The sequence below is a fragment of the Pantherophis guttatus genome, chromosome 1 (assembly GCF_059756535.1).
Source record: "Pantherophis guttatus breed Tessera chromosome 1, ASM5975653v1, whole genome shotgun sequence".
NCBI lineage: Eukaryota > Metazoa > Chordata > Lepidosauria > Squamata > Colubridae > Pantherophis > Pantherophis guttatus.
This window is the reverse complement of record NC_142063.1, coordinates 85,774,790-85,796,636: the sequence shown is the minus strand read 5'-3', so window position 1 is coordinate 85,796,636 and position 21,847 is coordinate 85,774,790. Positions and strand designations below refer to the sequence as shown.

General features: G+C 38.5%; 1 protein-coding gene across 4 annotated transcripts in view; it reads left to right on the top strand.

The window, feature by feature from the left end:
- The first annotated feature begins 1,384 nt into the window (after nucleotides 1–1,384).
- Nucleotides 1,385–21,847, top strand: part of CTTN (cortactin) — a 34,220-nt gene continuing 13,757 nt past the window's right edge. Inside the window, exons 1-11 of one of the 4 annotated variants that reach the window (XM_034417318.3) lie at nucleotides 2,303–2,435; nucleotides 4,303–4,493; nucleotides 6,949–7,032; nucleotides 7,335–7,408; nucleotides 9,354–9,483; nucleotides 12,831–12,941; nucleotides 13,984–14,038; nucleotides 14,981–15,091; nucleotides 17,509–17,619; nucleotides 19,546–19,656; nucleotides 21,106–21,216. In XM_034417318.3, coding sequence (XP_034273209.2) covers nucleotides 6,949–7,032; nucleotides 7,335–7,408; nucleotides 9,354–9,483; nucleotides 12,831–12,941; nucleotides 13,984–14,038; nucleotides 14,981–15,091; nucleotides 17,509–17,619; nucleotides 19,546–19,656; nucleotides 21,106–21,216 — 898 coding nt within the window. In that variant the 5' untranslated portion in view covers nucleotides 2,303–2,435; nucleotides 4,303–4,493. Of the gene's footprint in view, nucleotides 2,436–4,302; nucleotides 4,494–6,948; nucleotides 7,033–7,334; nucleotides 7,409–9,353; nucleotides 9,484–12,830; nucleotides 12,942–13,983; nucleotides 14,039–14,980; nucleotides 15,092–17,508; nucleotides 17,620–19,545; nucleotides 19,657–21,105; nucleotides 21,217–21,847 lie in introns of all 4 variants that reach the window. The other 3 variants (XM_034417317.3, XM_087877457.1, XM_034417319.3) reach the window with 3 other exon arrangements.

Here is a 21,847-nt window from a genome sequence, read left to right as displayed (position 1 = left end):
TTGTTAGCGCTTAGAATAATTGTGTAAATATTCATAAAGGATTATGGAATTTGCATTGTTAGAAAAAAGTTTTATATTCTAGGATTTTTATATTCTGATTTTTCTCATCAGTATTGCTTTGTAGTATGTGCTTTACAAGTAGAACTTTACTTACAACCACAATGGGGGCTAGAATTTCTGCATAAGTTGTTGAGGTCAAGTTGGACCTAATTATGTGACTGTATTTCAGGTGGTCACTATGCGGATTAGTAAAAAAGGTTGCACATCACCATCATTGCTGCAACCAGTTGTAAATGTCACACAACCATGAAAGGCTTAAAGATGACAAGCTTGTCAGCGAAAAGCTGACAGTTCGAGACCCGAGTGCTGCACGATGGGATGAGCTCCCATTACTTGCCCAGCTCCTGCCCACTTAGCAATTTGAAAGCATGTACATGCAATTAGATAAATAGGTACCGCTTCTGTGGGAAAGTAACAGCATTCCATGCACCTCAGCATATAGTCATGCTGGCCACATGACCAGGGAAATGTCTTCAGACAACACTGGCACACTAGGCTAAGAAACGGAGATGAGCACTGACCCTACAGACACGACAGGACAGGAGAAACCTTTACTTTTAACCATGAGGGTGGTGCAACACTTCTAAGAGTGAGTACAGGTTGTAAGTCACTTTTTCTGAGGCTGTTGTAACTTTGAATCATTGTTAAATGAATGGATGTAAGTCAAGGACTATCTATATATTTAGGAATATTTAAATTTATAATTTAGTATATGTTTTATGTTTTATTTAATTTTTAACGGTGGTTTAAGTATAGTTGTATGTTGTGTTTATATTTTTATATTTTTAGTTGTTTTGAGCAGCCCAGAGTCACACTTGATAGGCAGCTATATAAATGTGATAAATATATACAATACATTATATTATATATCACTCTTCCTCAGCCCACCTCAACGTATGGGGTTGTGGGTAAAATAAGAGAAAGAATGAGTTTTAGGGATATGCACTGCCTTGAGTGATTTATAAAAATGATAAATCAGATTACTTTTTTGGAATTTTTTGCCTATTTTTTTTTTTTTTTGCTGAAATCATGTTTTTTGAGTCCTAATTGCTTAATGCTGTAAATTTAGGCTAATTAAATTAACATTTGGCAAGTCTAACCATTTTATTCATGGTTTTCTTTAATATCAGCGACTTCCAATTGGGGAGCACGGCGCCCCTTAATTAATTTTCTAATATTAAAAAAAAAAATCATTGTCAAGGCACAATTTCAAACACCGTTTTTCTTTTTTTAAATGTGAGATGAATGCGGGTTACTTTTAAATCAAAATTATATTTATCTAAAAAGACGACGCCCACCCCCTCTCCAAAAATCAGAAACATTTCTGCGCATGCTCGGCATAATCCATCACGGCGCTCCGCTCTTCCAGAAACTTGGCGCGGAAAGCGGGAGATTCGCTAGCAAAGGCACCGGCCAAAGTAGTGGCTCTCCCGCTTCGGCCTTATCCTGCTGACCTTCTTCCTCAAGACGGAGCTTCCCGAGCCTCTGCGCCTGCGGATAGACAGAAACGCGCCGGCAAGAAGCCGCTACTGGCGGGGACGACCCCGCTTCTCTTCCCTCCAGTCCAGCCCCCTCCTCAGCTCATGCTTTGCATGCCTCCCTAAGGACACACGCGCGCAATCCCCGCCCGGGTTAGGGCAGCGCGCGTGCTCCGCCAAGCCAACCCGGTGTTGAAGGTTGGGAGATCAGTTGAAGGAACAATTTTTTGACCCTTCTAGGTTTGCGGGGCGGGGCAGCTACTTTGAAAGAGTTGGGACTACAAAACTTTTGGGCGTCTGGGCAACAGTGTTAGTCATTCGCAAAGGTCCTGCACGAGGTTGCCCAGATGGGCGCTCAAACTCTCCGGCCGGAGGTGCGCCTTAGGGTGTGTGTGGAAGATGCCCTTTGAAGGAGACCAGCCGGTGGAAGAGTCGCAAGGATCGTCGGAAGTCGAAGCCAGTCGACCCCCACCCCCGCGTGCCGTTTATAATTATTAATTCGGGGGGCGCAGGCGCGCTGCTTCTTTCCAGGCAAAGCCTTGTTTAAATTGCGCGGGAGGGCGAACCAGACGCTCCGTTCAGCCAGCGTTGCAGGCAGAGAAAGCAAGGCGCGCCGAAGAACCCCGGCATCCTTTTTGTTTTTGTTTTTTTAAAAGGACACGGAGGGATGCGGAGGTCTTTTCGCCTCCCGCAAGCCCACCCTGAAGAAGCCGAGCCCCGACGGGTGGCTGCGGCCATCTCCCACCTGATGACGCGCCATGCTGAAAAACAGGAAACGGGATCTTGGGAGAGGCGGAAATTGCAGTGCTCGGCAGAGCTCGGAAGGGCCAGCAGGCTGAGACGAGGAGCGTCGGCAAGGAAGGCGCCTGGGTAGTGGGGAAGTGGGCTGGCCGCAAAGTAAGTGACAGGAACCCGGGTCTTTGCCGGGGGCTCCTCGGTTCCCTCCTGGGGGTGGGGGAGAGGAAAAGAGGGCAACGTGGACCGGCCGGCTCTTTCTTATAGCGGCTTTCTCTTCGCCCGGCGGGATGGATGGCGCGGCCGAGATTGGTGCGCTTTGAAAGAAAAGAATAAAAGGGAAAGGAAGAGGGGTGGGAAAAAAAAGAAAAGGAAAGAAAAAAAAAAAACCCGGGCAGGGGAAAGAAATCAGGCCGGCCTGGCGAAGTAATTCTGGCGTGGATCTCGGTTGCGACTCCGCGATCAGAATCTGGGCAGAGGCGGCGCTGATGCAGAGCCCAAGGTGGCCGCCCCTGCGATTTTTGGCTTCTGCAGACTCCCCATGGGCACCAATTGGCATCCTGGCGGCTGCCTGGCTTTCTTTGCTTCGAGGGCTCTTTGTTCTCCGGCGGCGAGGCCGATGATCCAAAAAAAAATAATAAAAGGGGGAGTCGAACCCTTCTTCTCCCCCCACCCCTCCAGCCCCTTGCCCGGTCGGGAGGATGCGATCCGGCCGATTCCTGGCTCGCTCCTCGCCACCTCCTTCCTTTGCTTCTTGAATGCAGAAAGGAGGAGAGGACGGTTCCCCTTTCGCGGTCTTTGCTCAGCGCGAGGTGGTAGGGTGGGTATGGCAGGAGAAGCGGGTCCGGGTCTGCAGGCGCGTGACTAATGCTTCCCTGGCTGGATCTGCGGGTAGGGGAATGGGTTGGCTTCCTTCCTAAAAAAAAAAATAATCCCTTTGGAAGCACAGTTAGGCAGGACACCCTTTTAAAAGCTGGAAATTGTTGAACTCTTTTTTTCCCCCCCTCTGGAAAGTAAAACCGGTTTTAAAAAGGATCCAAGTTCTAAGTAGGGGCAATTATTTTATTAGGACAACTTAAAAGGTCCTGAAAGGACACGTGTTTTCAAGGTATTATTTATCTGTTGTGCCATTTTAGAAAATTAGGAGAGGATTTTACTGGGAGCCAAGATGCTCCTTTGTGATTTTAAGTAAGGCCTCTCTGTATGTATTCACACACACACAAAAAAAATTGCAAGAAATCTGCTGGTAAATCATGGAGGCCAGCCGATGCTGTGGATGTTTTGTTGCTTCTGTGGACATAAATGCAGAAGTAGATTTGGTACCAGAACTGATTTTTGGAATGGGATTGGAATGGAATTTTTTGGGATGGAATATTCATTGCTTGTGATTCAGTAAGTCATACAAAATCTTACTCATGGGCTACTGGCAAGGAGATATTTGATTCATCCAGTCTGAGAACAGTATAGCAGTACATTAGCCAGCCTTTAAATATCTATGCCATGTTAATTTAATTATTTATACATTGGTTTATTTTCAAGATCAAAATAATATTAATCTTGGTTTCTTAGGATTTTAGTGCAAAGTGTACATTAATCTCTTTTCAAGATCAAAGTAATCTTGGTCTTTTAGGGTTTTTAGTGCAAAGTACGTATCTGCAAAAATTGAACTCAAATTTCTGTTTCATTTAGGATACACTGCCTAGTATTCTTAGCTGCTTTTAACAGTTCTTTCCTCCCATCATTCCTTTCTATTCTTCTAGCAGGAATTGTACCTAGAGACTATTGAGGGTTGTGACCTTCATGTATGTTTTCTTGATTTGCCATTTGCTTTCTCCACACTGACTCATGACCAAAATGAATTTACAAAAGTCCTGCAGCAATGTACATTCCTTGTATTTGCCCTGGTGCTACTCTGTTTTTCAGTTTTGAAGACGATATCACATTCTTGCTAAACAATTACTGTATAAAAGGCAAACTACATTTCAAAACTATGATCAGAAATGAGATTGTGAAATGTACGTTTTTGTAGGAGAAAAGCAGGCTGAGCTAGAAGGCCCTGGGTTAATAGAAAAACAGAATAACAGACTTGGAAGGGACCTTGGAAGTCTTCTAATCCAACACCCTGTGCAAGCAGGAAACCGGCCTATACCATTTCAAACAAATGATTGTCCAATCTCTTTTTAAAAACCTCCAGTGTTGGAGCACCCACAATTTCTGAAGGCAAGTAATTCCACTGATTAATTGTTCTGTCAGGAAATTTCTCCTTAGTTCTAGGTCGGTTGTGTCCTGATTAGTTTTCATCCATTGCTGCTGCTTCTGCCCTCAGGGGCTTTGGAGAGGGGCTTTATGGCAGTCTCTTCGATATTGAAACATTCCTATCATGTCGCCCCCAGTCCTTCTTTTTATTAAATGTGTCATCGGTTTGGAGTCTTTGTGGTGTTGCCAACAAGAGACCCAAGTCCAGCCTCTCTTGAATTCTATTGACCCCCATCTAGCATTAATTTAACTGATTGTTGGTTGGCTAGATTCTTTTGTGTAGGTAGCAATAATAAACTCTTCTGTGCTTTGAATTTAACAAATGTGCCTAGTTATTTCTACCTGACAGTTTTGGACAGTTTGGATTGTTGGAAACACTGGCCACACTGAAAAGGGAAGGTACTGAGAGAAGGTGTTTGTAAGAGAGAATGAGGGGACAGCAAAGGTTTTGAGCTTGGACAACCCAATTTTTTGTTCAATTTGTATCTGAATTTTCGTTTAGGAGCTGAGGCTCATAACAGTGTAGGGCAGGCTCCTGTTCTTCCCTTTCATGATCCCTCTGAAGTGGGTTGGTTTAAGACAGAGTAGTAGCTGGTCTAATATTACCCAGTGAGCTTCTGTGGTTGAACATAGAATCCCTGATTTCAGTTCCACACTGTTAACCGTTACCCTCCCTGAATTAAATTAGGCACACATTTGGGTTAATTGTAGTGAATTAAGACTGCTTTACTTCTGAAATGTTCACACTGCCTAGATTTGGGGAAATTTTCTTAAGTAATTTAGGTCAGTATATTTAGTTTTATCTGCTTCAGTTTGCATGGCAGGCTGCTTTAAAAGCACAGAACCAGTTGCAGCTTATCCATACAATCAGTGCATACCTCAGACTCAAATGATTAACTCGGAATGATACAGGAGAGATTTCCTGTAATGCCTGCAGTAACATGTCACACTGTCCATTATGAAAGTGAGTTTAATGAGAAAGATTAAATTTCTCTTGGAATATTTTCCTTAAATATGGGGATTCCTGGAGAAATACAGTGACTTTTCTTATATTACAGATCAGTTAGGAATTATAACTGCTAGATAACTTGAATTAATTTGCCTATGCTATTTATCTCTTTCCCCAAATATAACTACAAATCACAGTGCTATTCTCCTTTATTTGTGGAGTTCTCGGTGATTTCTGAGCTTGGTTCAGTGATCTGCCCTGTCAGTGCTGTGTTCCTCTTGGTAGTTCCTTGATTAGGCTGTTGTTTACTGTTTGATTGTCTAAGTTGATAGTTCCTTGATTGGGATATTTACTACTTGATTGTTGGTCTAGTATTAGTCAGAGTAATAGTAGCAGCTCTTGAGTTGACTGAGCTTTCCATTCTGCGCCCCCCCCTTCCCCAAATTGCTATGTCACTGGTGACTTGTATAACATGGATAAGCTCTGTCCAGCCTACTGTACAGTAGTTGGAAAGAAATTAGCTGGAAAAACAAAGGGTACAGTAAAGGAAATGTAAGCGTTTGCACTGCTAACCACATCTGGTGTGGAACATTGGAAGAGCTATTGTTGGAGTAAAACCTTCAGCCTTTCTTCAGTATGAAACTGAAGCCTAGAATGGAAGAGAAGCTGAAAATACTTGCTACAGTTCAGCACCTCTGATTTTGGGTTGGATCTCTGAAGGTTACATTTTAATTTGCTGTAACAATCCTACATTTTTGTTGTTGTTGAAATAAACTGCAGAGAATTCACTGGGATTTTCTCTTGGGTAACTACAGGAAAGGCCACAACCTTATTTTGGTTGATTATATTTGTGAGATAATATTTTAATGTCATAAATCAACTTTATGGGATTTTGGTGCATCTTCAGTTATTTTTGAGTAGAAACATTGTAATAGTGTCCTTTTTAAAGCTTTGCTTAATAGCATGATAGCTTCTGTTATAGTGGAAGTTTGTTAGTATAAAATATGCAGAATATCTGACCTAATCACTTTTTTTTAGACCTGTAATGGTAGCAATGAAAAGTTGTCCAGCAGTAAATATTCAGAAGTGAATTAGCTAAACAAGAAGGCCTATAAAGTGTTTCTTCAGATAAATAACTTTTTATATTCACAATGTGCTTTTTAAAAAATGAGGGAATTCCACAAATATTGATGTTCCTTGAAGTGCTGGCAGGAATTATGCTTAGAAGTTAAATAATATCTAGAGGAAATTATTTCATCCTTCCAAAATTAGTCTGAGAATTTTCTTGCAATAATTTTTGGCATCAGTTAAATCTATCAGAGCTAACATTATTGGCTGCATCTAATCACTGAAATACATTGTGATTCTGTGGAACGGAAAGCCATTTTGTATGGTGGTAAATGGGTGATTTTAAAAAAACAAACCTTGGACCTTTTTTTAATATTATTCATGCATGTTCTGATATTACAGATGTGGAAAGCATCGGCAGGCCACAGCATCAGTCTGAGCCAGGATGATGGTGCTGATGATTGGGAGACAGATCCTGACTTTGTGGTACAATTTTGAACTAAATTTAAGAATTATCTTTAAAAATCCACTTTTACAATTGAAAGTGGGAAAATCGAATGAGCTTATTAACTCAGAATTTAAGAACTGTTGGGAGGATATCTGTGTGTGTCTAAGGATGTGGGAATTCTGCTTTAGGTTTCCTTAAATATGGGTGTATTCACAACATGAAGTCCTTGGTCTAATGTACTGACCAAATTCAGTAGTGGCAGGGAAATAGAATGATAGAGCTTGCTTAAAACCTGGGTTCAACTGTTGTAATAAAACCTCTTTTTCAATGTACTTTACAGAATGATGTAAGTGAAAAAGAACAGCGCTGGGGTGCTAAAACTGTCCAAGGATCTGGTCACCAGGAACATATCAAGTAAAATGATTTTAAAATATATATATATATATACTGTGATATTTTGCTGATTTCCAGTGGTAGTTTTAGGTATAATTTCTAGAACAATTTGTGGGCAAGGACGACTATGAGTTTGTGGAGTGGCAGCCCCAGTGCATTTCAAAGATCTGGTTAGGGAGTACTGTTCTAGAGCAGTAGTGCTCTAGAGCTTAGACCTTTGAATTTGGGCTTGATGATGGCCAAGAATTGTTGAGTATAGAATTAGCAGTAAGTACAGGAAAAGTCAGTACTGTCATGACTTAGCTTTGGAATAAGTCCTGACGGAAAACTTGCTTTATCTACGGAAGAAATACATGTCCTGAAATCTATTCATGACAGATGGTTAATGACTGAACTCAATTACATGAACATTAGGACAGCCTGTGCCTATATTTGCCATAGATCTTGCTCAACTGTTATTATAATTATCCTATTTATACTGTCATTGTTACAATTATTACTGAGTTGTGAGCTCTTCTTGGGTGAGAGAAAAAGCACTTTCATGAAGGCTGTGCAAAATAATCCACTCCAGAAATAAAACTTTCTTGGGAGCTATAGAATCTTTGGTTCTTCTGAGTGATGCCAGCACATCTGTTCCCCAGGTGATCTTGCAGGGTTTTTTTGGAAATAAATCCAGCCCCAAAATATTGGTACATTACCTCAGGAATGTCTGAATTGCAGTGGTCCAGAGCAGTGTTTCTTAACCTCAGCAATTTTAAGATGTGTGTCTGGGAATTCTGGGAGCCGTAGTCCATTTTATCTTAAGTTAAGTCCATCTTAACTCATCTTAAAGTTTCTTAGATAGAGAAAATTAGCCATTTTCAGGTGTGCAGACTTCAAATCCCAAAATGCTGCCATCAGCAGAGCCATTGATGAGAATTCTGGAAGTTTGAGTCAGCACATCTGGAAGTGGTCATGGTTAGTAAACACTTCTCTAGAGGAAGAATTGAAGATCAATGTAACTAAAAGTTAAAGGTGTTTTCAAGTAATTAACCACTTTTGAATATCAGCCTAAAAATTATGAAAGGATTCATAATTGTTTCTCCATAAAGTTCAGGAATATGACAGGTTAATAAACCTGTTTTCCCACTGTACTTACTTCAAAACATATTTTGGAAAAAAAAATTGTAGCAGTTACCTGATTCTAACAATATATGAGAAACACAGTCTTTAAAATGTTTTAACTGTCATAGTATCTCTATTCTACTTCAGAAAAATTCCTGGGAATAATATAGCTGCATTTCATATTCTTGGGAGTTGGAAGAAAACAAAAATGCTTGTGGATTTTTAAAAATCAATGGCTTGAAATCCTTTTCTTAGCATCTGTGTCCTCATTGACAAATGTGATGAGTCTGCAAAGAAAGTAATTTATTATTAGATTTATTTGGTATGAATAGTAGAACAGAGGTCTCATTTACATATTTCAGTTTAATATATCTAGAATTGTGTCATGTGTCAACCTTTAAATCATCCTGCTTGCACATGAATGATTTAAATTCATGTTCAAGCACGATGATTTAAAGGTTGAATTATAGTTTAAAAACAAAACTGAAAAAAAATCTAAGAGAAACACAATAAAATTAGAGATAGGAGAAATCTCAATAAAATCAAGTCTACTTAAAGAATGTAAGTTTCAATTAAGCTATGAAATATTACTTTTCCTATGATATATTATCATTATTGCTTTTCCTTTATGGATTGTTCAATTATTGTAACCAGCAATGGGATGTCAGAATAAGGCAAAGCTATACCCAGTTACATTTTCCTTCGGGTTGTGAGGTGGCAACTATTTGTGCTTGCTTTCTTCAGAGCCCCATGGATTTCTGGGAGCATATAGGATAAATATAAGAGACCAGATAATTGTGTGTTTTGGATATGAGAATTAGGATTATTCTTATGATACTATTTGTTTGCTTCCCTTCCAAAGCATTCATCAACTTCGAGAAAATGTATTTCAAGAGCACCGATCCCTCAAGGAGAAAGAGCTTGAATCAGGACCCCAAGCTTCCCATGGCTATGGAGGAAAGTTTGGTGTGGAACAGGACCGCATGGACAAAGTAAATTTCAAGGAATCTCTTAGGGATTGGATATGTTGAATTCAGTTATTGTCCGACATTTTGAGACCTACTACCTGTGGTTTCTTTTCATTCAGATCTTGATAGAGAAAGTTGACCCAACTTAACTTGACAATCTAGCCATCTCAAGATTATCATTAAATATTGGGAAGGGGAACGTATTTGTTTCTTCTCATGCTTATTTTTGCAGATTCCTGGGAACCTTTTGCAGTACAGAGTTCACTCTGCCTTTTAAAGCTATGACTCATTTAATAAAACCATTATAATCTTGTTTGCATTAAAACGCTGAACTGTAAGAAGTGAATCCGCCTTAAATGAAAATGGGGCATTGTAGCTTAGTGTCATAATGTAAACACAGCTTTTGAGTAAATGCTATAATGATTTTTGTTTTGATTTAATGCATTCTCCTCAAACAAGTTTTTAAGAAATGAAGGCCTTGGAAATTCATTTTGTGTATTTTTGCTTTTTTCATATAGATTTTTATCCCACCATTTTTTTTCATATATACCCCAAGGGAGTGAATATACCAATACTCCTTCCTCCTCCTATTTTTCCCACAACAACAATCTTGTGAGGTGAGTTGGGCTCAGAGAGAGTGACTGGCCCAAAGCCCCGTTGCTGTTTTTTCATGCCAATTTATACTGTTTTCTATAACAGTTTATGACATGACTGGGGACAATACATAAATAATAGAATTCAACAACAAAAAGATGAGAACCAGTTTGGTGAAGGGATTAAGGCACCAAGCTAGAAACAGACATGAGTTCTAGTCCTGCCTTGAGCACAAAGGCAACTGGGTGACTTTGGGCCAGTCACTCATGCTCATCTCTAGGAAGAAGAAGGCTATGACAAATCACTTCTGAAAATTTTGCCAAGAAAACTGTAGGGACTTGTCCAGGAAGTTGTTAGGAGGTAGCCTGAGTCTCCAGAGAAGGGCGGCATATAAAAATAAATAAAAAAATAAAAAAATGACTGAAAGAGAGAAACATACACACAGAGAGAAAAAATGCAGAGCATTAAGACTTAATTTATACATTATACTAAAGTAAAATACATTTTGGTTTTTGCTAAAGGCGATGAGTGAACTCAGCTATCTCAGCAGGCCATTTTAACCTCCCAAATCAGACCAAGCTGTAAGAAGCTACTTCTATCAGCTAGTTCTCTGATAAACACATGCATGTGCCATGACTGATCACTCTCACTATGCCAGATACTTTGTGAGATTGCCCATGATATGCTATTAAAATTATTGGAGATAAAATTCTGCATGAATTCAAGCAGAAACAGACTCACCATTCAATTCAAGTTATTCAAGTCAAGTGAATGGAATAACTGGAACACAATGCTCTTGGGTAGTTTTCCCAGGAGGATATAGTGATCAAATATATCTGCTGGAAGTTTAGAATTCTGTATAATGTTTTAAATAAGGTTTTATTTAAATTAAATAATAGAAGTTGCAAAAGGCTGAAGCATGCTACCTCCCAAGAGATTTAAAATAAAAAATTTAAAAAGTTTAATACTTGGATGTTTCCAAATTGGATTCTGTGCATAGCAGAACATACCTTTGGCCATACCTTGTGGCCTGCACTGAATGGTCACTGATTATCTCCTTAATAATTATACTACTGCTACTTAATATTAATTTAAGAAAGAAAATTGTGAAACAGATGGGAAAATAATACTCACTGAACATTTACTCTTGCTTCATCATGGTATTGGAGAAAAAAGAATCCAAAATTAATTCTGAATGTGAAATTTGAGGAAGCATCAAAGTAAAAATGCATGGAGTTGATGAAATAGGCTGTATTTCTTAGCATGAAGTTTGAAAATGCCTGTCTGTTTTTAATCTGATATGCATATTGATCCCAGTCAGGTAAGATGTAATGTCATTGTATCTAAGTCAAATGCAGTCTTCTCCAGCTATGCTGGGATTGTAATTCCAAAAATGGCCATAGTGGTTGAGAATTCTGTGAGATAATTTTGACATAGCTGAAGGGCACTCATTTGCATAGTTTATATATTTTGTTGTATTTAAAAATAAAGATGGGAAATCATAGAACATATGTTTCAAAAGTTGCTGCATCATAAGAAATAGTATATATAGTTAGCCTTGCTTTGTCTCTTTTTCTGCCCCATAGCAACAGGAATATGCAGGCCAAATGTGTAGGAAGTTGTTAAAAGTTTGATAGAGACTTTAGGAAATGAAGTGGGTGTGGTGTGGCTTTCTGCAAATATGAGCGTTCATAGATGGCATAATCAGCTGGCTGCATTTGCAGTTTCCCAGCTGTTCATTGGTAAAACAATGTGCCAGCAAATTTGACACCTTTTGGCACCAAAGGTAACATCACCTTTGGTGATGTTAATGACAATTAAGAAATACTCCTTTCTCCCAGCCTCCATCATCTTTAGCTAATCTGAGCTGGTAGGTGGAGATTTGAAGATCCTCCACCCTATCCAACTTTAAACAAATTACAAAAACCTGGCTTTGGATTAGTGTGTGATCAGACTCCTGTAAGAAAGGAGATGGAATGAATGTTGTTTGGATTTGCACATTCCAGGTGTCTGCTCCTTTTTTAATACGGTATTTTTTTTATTGCAAAGTTAACTCTGAATTATTATTGTGTGGTGTGGCCTAGAAATTGCTAAACGAACAAATGCTCAAACTGCTTTGTTATTTGAGCCAGTTTAAATGTTGACTCTAAAACCTGGAGAGCATTGTAGGTAAAGGAGACTAGTTATTGCTGTTATTTATTATGTTAATATGCTGCTTTGCTACAGTTTCTTTCAGCTGCATATTATAAAGGCAGTAAAACTTCCATAGTAGGAAAGTAATGTGATCTGTAGCAAAAAAAAACTTACGATCAGTAATAATAGAAAATGCAGCTCCTTGACAGTGTCTTACTTGTAGTCATTTCAAATGTGCATTTACATACCTATTTTCCTTGTGGGAAAAAGGAGGAATATTTAAAGTGCTTAGATCAAGTCCTGGTACGAAGGGATTAATGAACCCGAAATGTAGGCACTGAGATAGTTAACAAAACTCCTAATTTGTGTATGGCCAGCATGTGGTCTGGATGGCAGACTGCCTGCTGTCCCGATCATCTGAGTAGAGTATCGCTTGTTAGGGTTTCTTTATAAACAGCTATGTTCAGTGTGCAGCTGCCAGATGCCCGAAACATTTCATTTGAGTGAAATTGAAAGGAAGGTTTCAGCCTGCTGCAACACATTCATGTGCACCAGTAATACATGGCTAAGGCTAGTTTAGAATGACGGTTCAAGTCCAGTTATTATAAATAACTTAATAAAGGCTGTCTTTTTTCCCCTTTCAGTCAGCTGTTGGTCATGAATATCAATCCAAGCTTTCTAAGCATTGCTCCCAGGTGGATTCAGTTAAAGGATTTGGTGGCAAGTTTGGTGTACAAGTTGACAGGGTTGACCAGGTAACAGACCTTCTGTGCTTTTAGCATTGTGCACTGAGTCCTTGTGGGCTGTTATATTTCTTTATGTTGCATGTTTTCCAGCTTTGCTTGAATAGCTTTTACAGCAGTTCCCTTTCTGAAAAATTATTCTGATACTTTATTCCAGTTCCTAGTGTTTATGTTTGAACAAAATAAAGGAAAGAGAGCAGCGAGAAATTTACCAACTAATCCTCTTAAAGCACGATTATAAAATATACTGAATTGTATATGAAAGACTTGTGATAGTTGTATTGCAAGCTGAACCAAGAATGTATAAGTATTTTGTTTGTTTTATTTATTTGTGAGCCGCAGTGGTTAGAGTGCAGTACTGCAGGCTACTTCTGCTGATCACTGGCTGCCAGCAGTTTGGCAGATCGAATCTGACCAGGATCACGGTTAACTCAGCCTTCCATCATTCTGAGGTCGGTAAAATGAGGACCCAGATTGTTGGGGGCTATATGCTGACTCTGTAAACCGCTTAGAGAGGGCTGTAAAGATCTATGAAGCGGTATATAAATCTAAGTGCAATTGCTATTTCTCCATTATATCTACATCCCACCATGATCAGAATCCCCTCTATAGTATAGTGAAATTTGGGGTGGGGTGGGGACTTGTATTAGAAGATTTAAATTTGTAACATGTGTTATACTTAAACAGGGATTCTGATATCCTGACAGAATTTATGAAAGTCTTTTTCATAAATCATTTTAGTGCTTACATATTGATTAGAAACACTGATTGGTAGCTATTAAAATGGCTTGGGGAACTGGAGTTGGCAACAGGGCCTATAAGTGCCAGGGCATGGATTGGGGTCCCAAACAGCATCCTCTCATCTCAGCTACAGTAATATGATGGTGTAAAAATGGCAGAAAACTCAGGTAAATGCTGGGCCCATTTGAAAATAGGGGGTGGGGGGCGCTCAACTATTGTGCAAGATTGCCCCAAAATATAGCTAGCTCCTGAAAAGATGACAGTTCTAACTTTTATAAATGAGAACTTTTTGTTGCATTATTTTTCTTTGCAGTCTGCTGTGGGATTTGAATACCAAGGAAAAACAGAGAAACATGCTTCTCAGAAAGGTAATTTACACTGAGAAATAATCTGTTCAAAGCATGTAAAAGATTTGACAAAATCTGCTTTGGGGTTATTTTACTTAAATACACGTACATAATCAATCCACAGGTAGAATAAAAATTTACCACAACACTGAATAAGATACTTTATCATTAATTTCTCTCTTACCAGTTAATTGCTGCAGGTATTAATAAAGCCTAGTTAAGCACATCCCAGTTTTTAGCGTAATAACCTGGAATCAAGGAACAGTGAGGATAGTTAACCAGTGGAACAGCTTGCCTTCAGAAATTGTAGGTGCTTCATTACTTGAGGTTTTTAAGAAAAGACTGGCAGACACCTCTGAAGTGGTGTAGGGTCTCCTGCTTGAGCAGCGGGTTGGACTAGAAAACCTCCAAGGTCCCTTCCAGCTCAATTCTGATTCATTGATAACACTTATATGAATGCTTAATGTGTGAGCCTATAGAGTGATAGAGCAACAGCAGTTACATGGCTAAGAAAAGTAAGCATTCCTGAATGATATCCTTTTGGAATTAATATTTGAATTGATGACAGTGATACTTAACATCATAAATCACTGCTTCCCTCATTTTGAAAAGTAGAGCACTAAGGCAGGAAGTGATAAAATAGCAGAAATTGTGTGACTTGTTAAGAGTTTGTTATTAGTAATGTAGGTCATAATCCAGATTGCTGACACAAATGTAAAGACCTTTAATACTGGCAGAAATTCTGAAGGCATCCTAAATTCCCTTTGGAGAGTCTCCAAATTCTAGGACAGTTTGCCAATAGTACATAGTGGTGCTATCAAATAATGGGATTCAATGGGGTATGGGGAGCATTTATCAGTGAACTTGATCATAACTGTAGTTTATCAGCAGTGATACCCATTCTTTTGTGCTGCTGCTCCTACAGTAATTTCTGATACATGGTGTATTTTGCTCTCTTCTCAGACTACTCAAGTGGATTTGGTGGGAAGTACGGTGTGCAGGCTGACAGAGTAGACAAGAGTGCCATGGGATTTGATTACCAAGGAAAAACAGAGAAACATGAATCCCAGAAAGGTTTGTTGTTAAGACAATATCATAGCAAGGTCCTAAATAATTCCTTCTCTTTACAAGACTGCAAGAATTCTTCTTGTTTTTATAGCTTCATTATCACTTCATTTCTGAGAAGTTAGTTGATGTGTAGAATATTTCTAGTTCTATGTTTTCTGCCTGTGTGGATGCTTATGGAATAGAAGATATTAAAATACAGGGAGTTCAGTGTGTATGTATGCGCAAACATAACCACCCCCACAGTCCATTTTACTCTAACAACGTATCATTGGATTTAGCCCTGATGTAACCCTAGCTTGAGAAATAATCCCATCTAGTGGGTTTAGGGATACCCCTTTCTAGTGTATTCTGCTTTTGTTTGACAAAAATAATGGTAATTAACACTGTTGTGGGTGCTATCTATAACAGAATTTACTGGAAGAGTCAAATGAGAAAATGTTATACAGTTAGAGTTAAAAATATCCATGTTCTGCCTCTACAGGAAGTACCGTATTTTTCGCACTATAAGACACACTTTTCCCCCACAAAAAAGTGGGTGGAAATGTCTGCATCTTATAGAGTGAATATTGTGGCGGGGGGTTAGAGCCGCTGCTGGGGAACGCTGGAGTCTTTGCTGCCGAGCAGCTGATTGGTGGTTGAATTAATCTCCCGGAATACTGCCAATCAGCTGTTCTAAGCAGTGATAGGCGGTGGCAATCCCCGCTGCCTAGAACAGCTGATTGGTGGTATTCCAGGAGGCTGATCCAACCGCCAATCAGCTGCTTAGCAGCGAAGGCTTCAGTGTTACCTGGCAGCAGCAGCTCAGCTCAGTTGACCGGTGGTGGGCGCAATGGAGCGGAGCCCTGACGAGCCACGTGTTGGGGCTGAGATAACGTGCTGAAGCTGACCAGGCGGTTTGCTGTTAGGACGCTAGCCAGATGAATACCAGATGGATGCTGGGAGGCAGAGGCAGATTTTTTTCCCCTTGTTTTCCTCCTCTAAAGCTAATGTGTGTCTTAGCTTGGTCCAGTGCATCTTATAATGCGAAAAATACTTTCAAATTTCATCTTTATTCTAGAAGAGCATTGAGTCATTAAAAAAATTCATTGAATCCAGTGAGATTTGATGTCTAAGGACACATGTTCAGATTTGCACTGAAAAAAAGGCAGAGTTGAAGTTTCTAATCCTCTCTTCTCTAAATGAAGTAAGGTCTTCCTATACTGTATTAGTTTTCTGCTTCCTTCCAAATTTTGTCTGCATTTCTGTCAAAAAAGTGGGAGTTTGATAGGAATTTGAATAATTTTTAGGAATTTGAATAATTTTTGCAATCATTTCTTTCACTTTCTGTTCTTGTGTATGGAGAAGTTGTGATTCAAAGTACATTTTATACAACATAGATTGTGGCATATGGTTTACTGCATTCCCTTTAGGCAGTTGTCTCCAAGGCATTGAGAGTATGCATTTATTGAAGTCTGGTTCTCAATTTTTCTGCCCAAAATGATTTTCATTGCTTTATAATTGTTACATTAGTTTTGAATTAAGCTGAATTGGTAGGTCATATGCATTCATGTATTTTCTGCATGGTTCTTAAAACATTTTTAAAGGCAAACTTCCAAGAAACATATCTTAAGACCACTTAAATAACTTAAATCCTGTGAGGCAGTTTGGGTTGAACGATAGTGACTTTCCTGAAGTCACTCAGACAATTTATATGACTGAGGGTAGGCTTAAGCACAGATCTCCCCATTTCCACTTGGGCACAATGGTAATTATTTTTTTCCAAATAGCATTCCCACCCCCACCCCCCAAAAAATGCTATACCTTGTTCAGAATTCTGATACTTCTCAAGCAATATCACTGGAGCTTGCTGCCAGAAATGGATAGTCTTTTTGCAAACTTATTGGAAGGAATGACAAAACCTCTCTGCTATAGTGGAACAGGTTTCAAATCATAGAATAGTTGCTTACTTCTTTGTACTTAACTACAAAGGTTCACTTGGAACATGTATTGTTGACTTACCTCTGGCATAGAACTGATTCTAGGCACATCACTCCCTTCCTTATGTGACAGCCAGTTTACAAGACCATATTCACAGTTTACAAAAACATGTTCAAAACCCCTGCTTAGCTCTTCTAGTTTTACTGCATGTGCATTGAAAGCATCGTTAGCCATAGTTAAGGGAAACCAAATTCTGGGTTAATCCGTCTTTAAAATGAACTTGTTCTAGCTCATCTTCCTCCAACTGACCCTCAGAGTCTCATCTCTTGATGACTCAGCTGAACCCACAACTCTTTCCATTAAAAATAACCTTTGGCTAAATGATTATGGTAATTTTTTTTATCCATGCCAAAAGTCAGTAAAAGTGAACCGAATAAATGATAAAAAGTCCAATGTCTTTAGTTTGTACTATTATGAATGACTGTTTTTTTTACTCCCATCTCCAGATTATTCTAAAGGTTTTGGTGGTAAATATGGTGTGGACAAAGAGAAAGTGGATAAAAGTGCTGTTGGCTTTGAATACCAGGGCAAAACTGAAAAACATGAATCGCAGAAAGGTTTTTACTTTATTTTATTCCATGAAATTGTTTATGACTTGACCTTCTTTAAACCTGAAATTGTAATATATCTGCATGAACCAAGGCTTTCAAGCAGTGATGAAATGCAATTTTTTTTTTGCTACCGGTTCTGTGGCTTGGTGGGGAGGGGTGTGTGTCATGTGACTGGGTGGATGTGGCCAACATTTAAAAAAAAACTTTTTAAAGCATTTTTACTACCTATTCGCCTGAACCAGTAGTAAAAAAATGCTTTAAAAAAGTAAAAAAAAAGGTTCCGACGATCACAACTGTGCTGCGCGATCATCGGAACCTTTTGTTTGCTTTTTTAAAGTAGTTTTTGCTACCGGTTCAGGTGAATAAGTAGTAAAAAAATGCTTTAAAAAAGGGGAAAAAAAGGTTTCGACGAGCGGCACAGCTGTGATCGTGGGAAGATTTTTTTCCTTTTTAAAGCATTTTTTTACTACCGGTTCACCCGAACAGGTAGTTTTTATCCCTACCGGTTCGCTCAAACCAGAGCGAACCGGTAGCATTTCACCCCTGCTTTCAAGTCTTAAATATACAAACTATTTTATGAAAATCCTTTCCTTCCTTTTTTCTGTCATAAAAATGTATTTTAAGAGATTGTTTGTTACTATAATCTGACTCTCCATTAAAAAAAAGTCTCCAAAATTACTTGGAACAATAAAATCTAGTCAGTTTCTTCAATAAGGCTTGTAGGATAATAAAAATAAGGCTAAAACAGAACTTTTCAGCTAACTTCATGATGGATCAGAGCCTTCATTTATTATGCATAGTTCAGACTGATGTTTTACTATCTAGAAGAAAAAGTGAGACAATATATTTCATAATTTGATGTAGCAAATACCTGCTGGTCTTTGACATCCAGCATAAACAGCAGCCACTAACAAGTTTGGTTGCTTTGATTTACAAGAAAATGCTTTTATGGATTACTGATTTAAATTAAACAATTAACTGCATTTAGACATCCTACTAAGCCAGAGTTTGTTAAATAAGCCAGAGTCAGTCTTGCAAAATCACCATGGTTTGTTGAGATAATTCTTGGGGGTGGGGTGGTGGGGTTTGGTATCTCTCCTTTTTTATCTGTATCTGCCTTGAACTTCTGTAATTGGACAGACTTGAACAGGACACAAAAAGCCAGCTGAGCCAGGAAATCACAAGCAAACAAAGTGCCTGTGCTTGCATATTATGTTCAATTTTGATTCAAGTTATTAGGCTATTAATGGACCGTAGTTTCAGGTTATAGTTTTCTTTCTAAAACATCCAATGGTTTATTCATTTATTCCATTCACTCATCCTATTCGTGCCAAGCTACTGTACATATGGCTTAGCTTTATATGTAAACCAAACAATTACTTTGCAAATATGCTTTAATTATACTTTGAATGTGTGGGCTTTTGTTATTTTACATGTATTAATAACCTTGTCCACCATTATTTGGTTGGAAAACAAAAGAGGGTTGATTATTATTGATAAGCCTTTCAAAGGCAACATTGTAGACTGAAATTGCAAAATTGCTAGGCGTGCACATTCAATATTTAAGTCTGAATCCAATGAATGATTAGGATTACAACATTGGCATATTAGGTTTTTTTTTAGCATTTTCTTTGTTCCTCTCTTGTTTCTAGATATTATCCATATATTTATTTATTTGAGTTTTGTCCCACTTTTATTACTTTACTCAAGGTAGCAAATATATATAGTACTCCTTCCCACTCCTCTATTTTCCCCACAACAATAACAACTATCTTGTGAGGTGGGCTGGGCTGAGAATTACTGACTGGTCCAAAGGTTTTGGATGTCTTGCTATTTTCTTTTGGGTTAAAAACCAAGAAAAAAAACACTTAAAATGACTTCCTAGGCAACGATCAGATCCAAATAACATCTTGTAATGTTTCCTTTACACAGACTATACGAAAGGTTTTGGTGGAAAGTTTGGCATACAGACTGACAGACAGGATAAATGTGCACTTGGCTGGGATCACCAGGAAAAAGTACAGTTGCACGAATCTCAAAAAGGTACATTTATTGATAAGCTTTGCATGCACTATTGGGCATAACATTCGATAGTTAAAAATAGAAATAGGTAAATAAATATGGCTAATTGCTACTGCATGCAATTGCTTTTGTGCATAGCTGCTCACTTTACTGTTCTTGGAATTCTAGAGTGGGCGGGTGGTGGGGGGAGAGATGGATTGTAATCAGAAAGGGGAAATTTAATCTTAATTTGTTAAAACAGGAGAGGAGAGCTATTCCGTTGTTATTGAATTCTCTCTCCCAGCCTTTATTTAAAGATTTGAAAATAGGGCTTCCCTACTCATTTGGCGATTCAGTAGTATCTAAAAAAGGCTAAAGCAGTAGGAACTGAGTAAGTCTATTTTACACAAAATGCAGCTTTTCATGAGCAGCTGTTTACAGGTAATCTTCAGTTTATGATTATTTGTTTAATAACTGTTGAAAGTTATGATGGTCCTGAAAAAAGTGATTTAATGATCAGTCTTTGCACTTACAATTGCCACAGCATCCCAGTTGCGGTGTTTGGCAACCAATATGTATTTACGTCCTGAGGTCACGTGATCACCACTTGCTGCCTTCCTAGCTGGCTTCTGACAAGCGAACCAATGGGGGACGCTGCATTCATTTAATGACCACAGGGGTTCACTTAACAACCACAACAAAAAGGTCATACATTAGGTGCAACTCACTTAATGACTGCCCCACTTAGCAACATAATTTCCAGCACCAATTATATTTGTAAATACCTATACAGTGCAGACAATTTAATCTGGCAGGGATTGTGTGTATTTTAAATTTGCACTGAACCATGATTAAAAGCGAGTAGTCTGAAATAAGAAACTGTAATTTGTTTAGTGTATCTGGCATATTACATTGGTTAAATGTGTGTTTGTGTCTGTGTGTTATATTCCACACCTGAATATAAATGCAGAATTTACATTCAGGTTCGTAACTACTGCATATTGTGTGGGAAGTTAACCATTTTGTGTCAGACTGCATGCTTCTTAACATTTTGAAGGGACTGTTGAACTTCAGATGATGGTAAAGTGGAGTGGGGAGTAATTGCATGTCTGATACTTTCTTCTTTCAAAATGTGCCTCTGGAAAATGAGCATATGAGAGAAAGTTAAAAAAAGACATCTCCTGCTATGTTGGATGTGTGAGTGTTATATGTATACTCAATAGCAACAAACACTTTCATTTGGAATTACTGTAAGCTCCAGCATGAAATTATACAGTCTAAAAAAAGTTTAGGCTATTTCTCAACATTTAACATCTACAGGTAATAATCTCTTTTTAGACAAAACCTTCCCCTACCCCTTTCCACAACTGTTTTTAACAAGCTTTTTAGCTGATGTATGTTGCGTCTAAACATGTTCCTCTTTCCCCCATCTCCTTCCTTCCCTTGGTTTTTTTTTTTTTCTTCCTTATCCTTATATACTGAATTTCTCAGATTATAAGAGTGGTTTCGGAGGGAAATTTGGTGTTCAAACCGAAAGGCAGGACCCATCAGCTGTGGGCTTTGACTACAAGGAGAAGCTAGCGAAGCACGAGTCACAACAAGGCAGAGTTTCCGCTTCTAACTCTTACCCAGTGCCGTCATTTCTAACCCAGACCTAAGCTGCTCATTCATTGCAAAGCCCTATACAATGCATGGCAACTTTAATTTCCTCTTCCTTTGCATATACATCAGGAAAATAATTAAGTGACCTTCAGTTACTTTAATAATCCTGAATGACAGTGCATCATCCCATCTAATTGTGCTGCTTGGTATACATTCCAGCAAACTTTGGGGGTGCTCAACACCATATATATTTTTAACCACAGCACTTCCTTTCTTTCCATAATCCGGCCAGTAAATCCTTTGGCTCCTATATCTTTAGTACACAACTCCAGATTTCTTTACTAATTACAGAAAATTATGATAAAAATGCTTTCAAAATGAAAATACTAAATCCCTTTGCCAAGATTAGTACTGAGGTTGATGATATAGCTATATATTATATGATAATGATTATAGAATGATTTTAATTTTTTTCCATTAAAAATATACCTGAGCTGGCAGCTAGATAAGAACTTTATATTTGAGTCATAATTTGCTTCATGCAGTGTATTCGTTAACATGAGCACATCTGGAATTATTATATCATTAACATTTTAGGTAAATAAACTTAATTCCAGGTTTTCATGTTTCT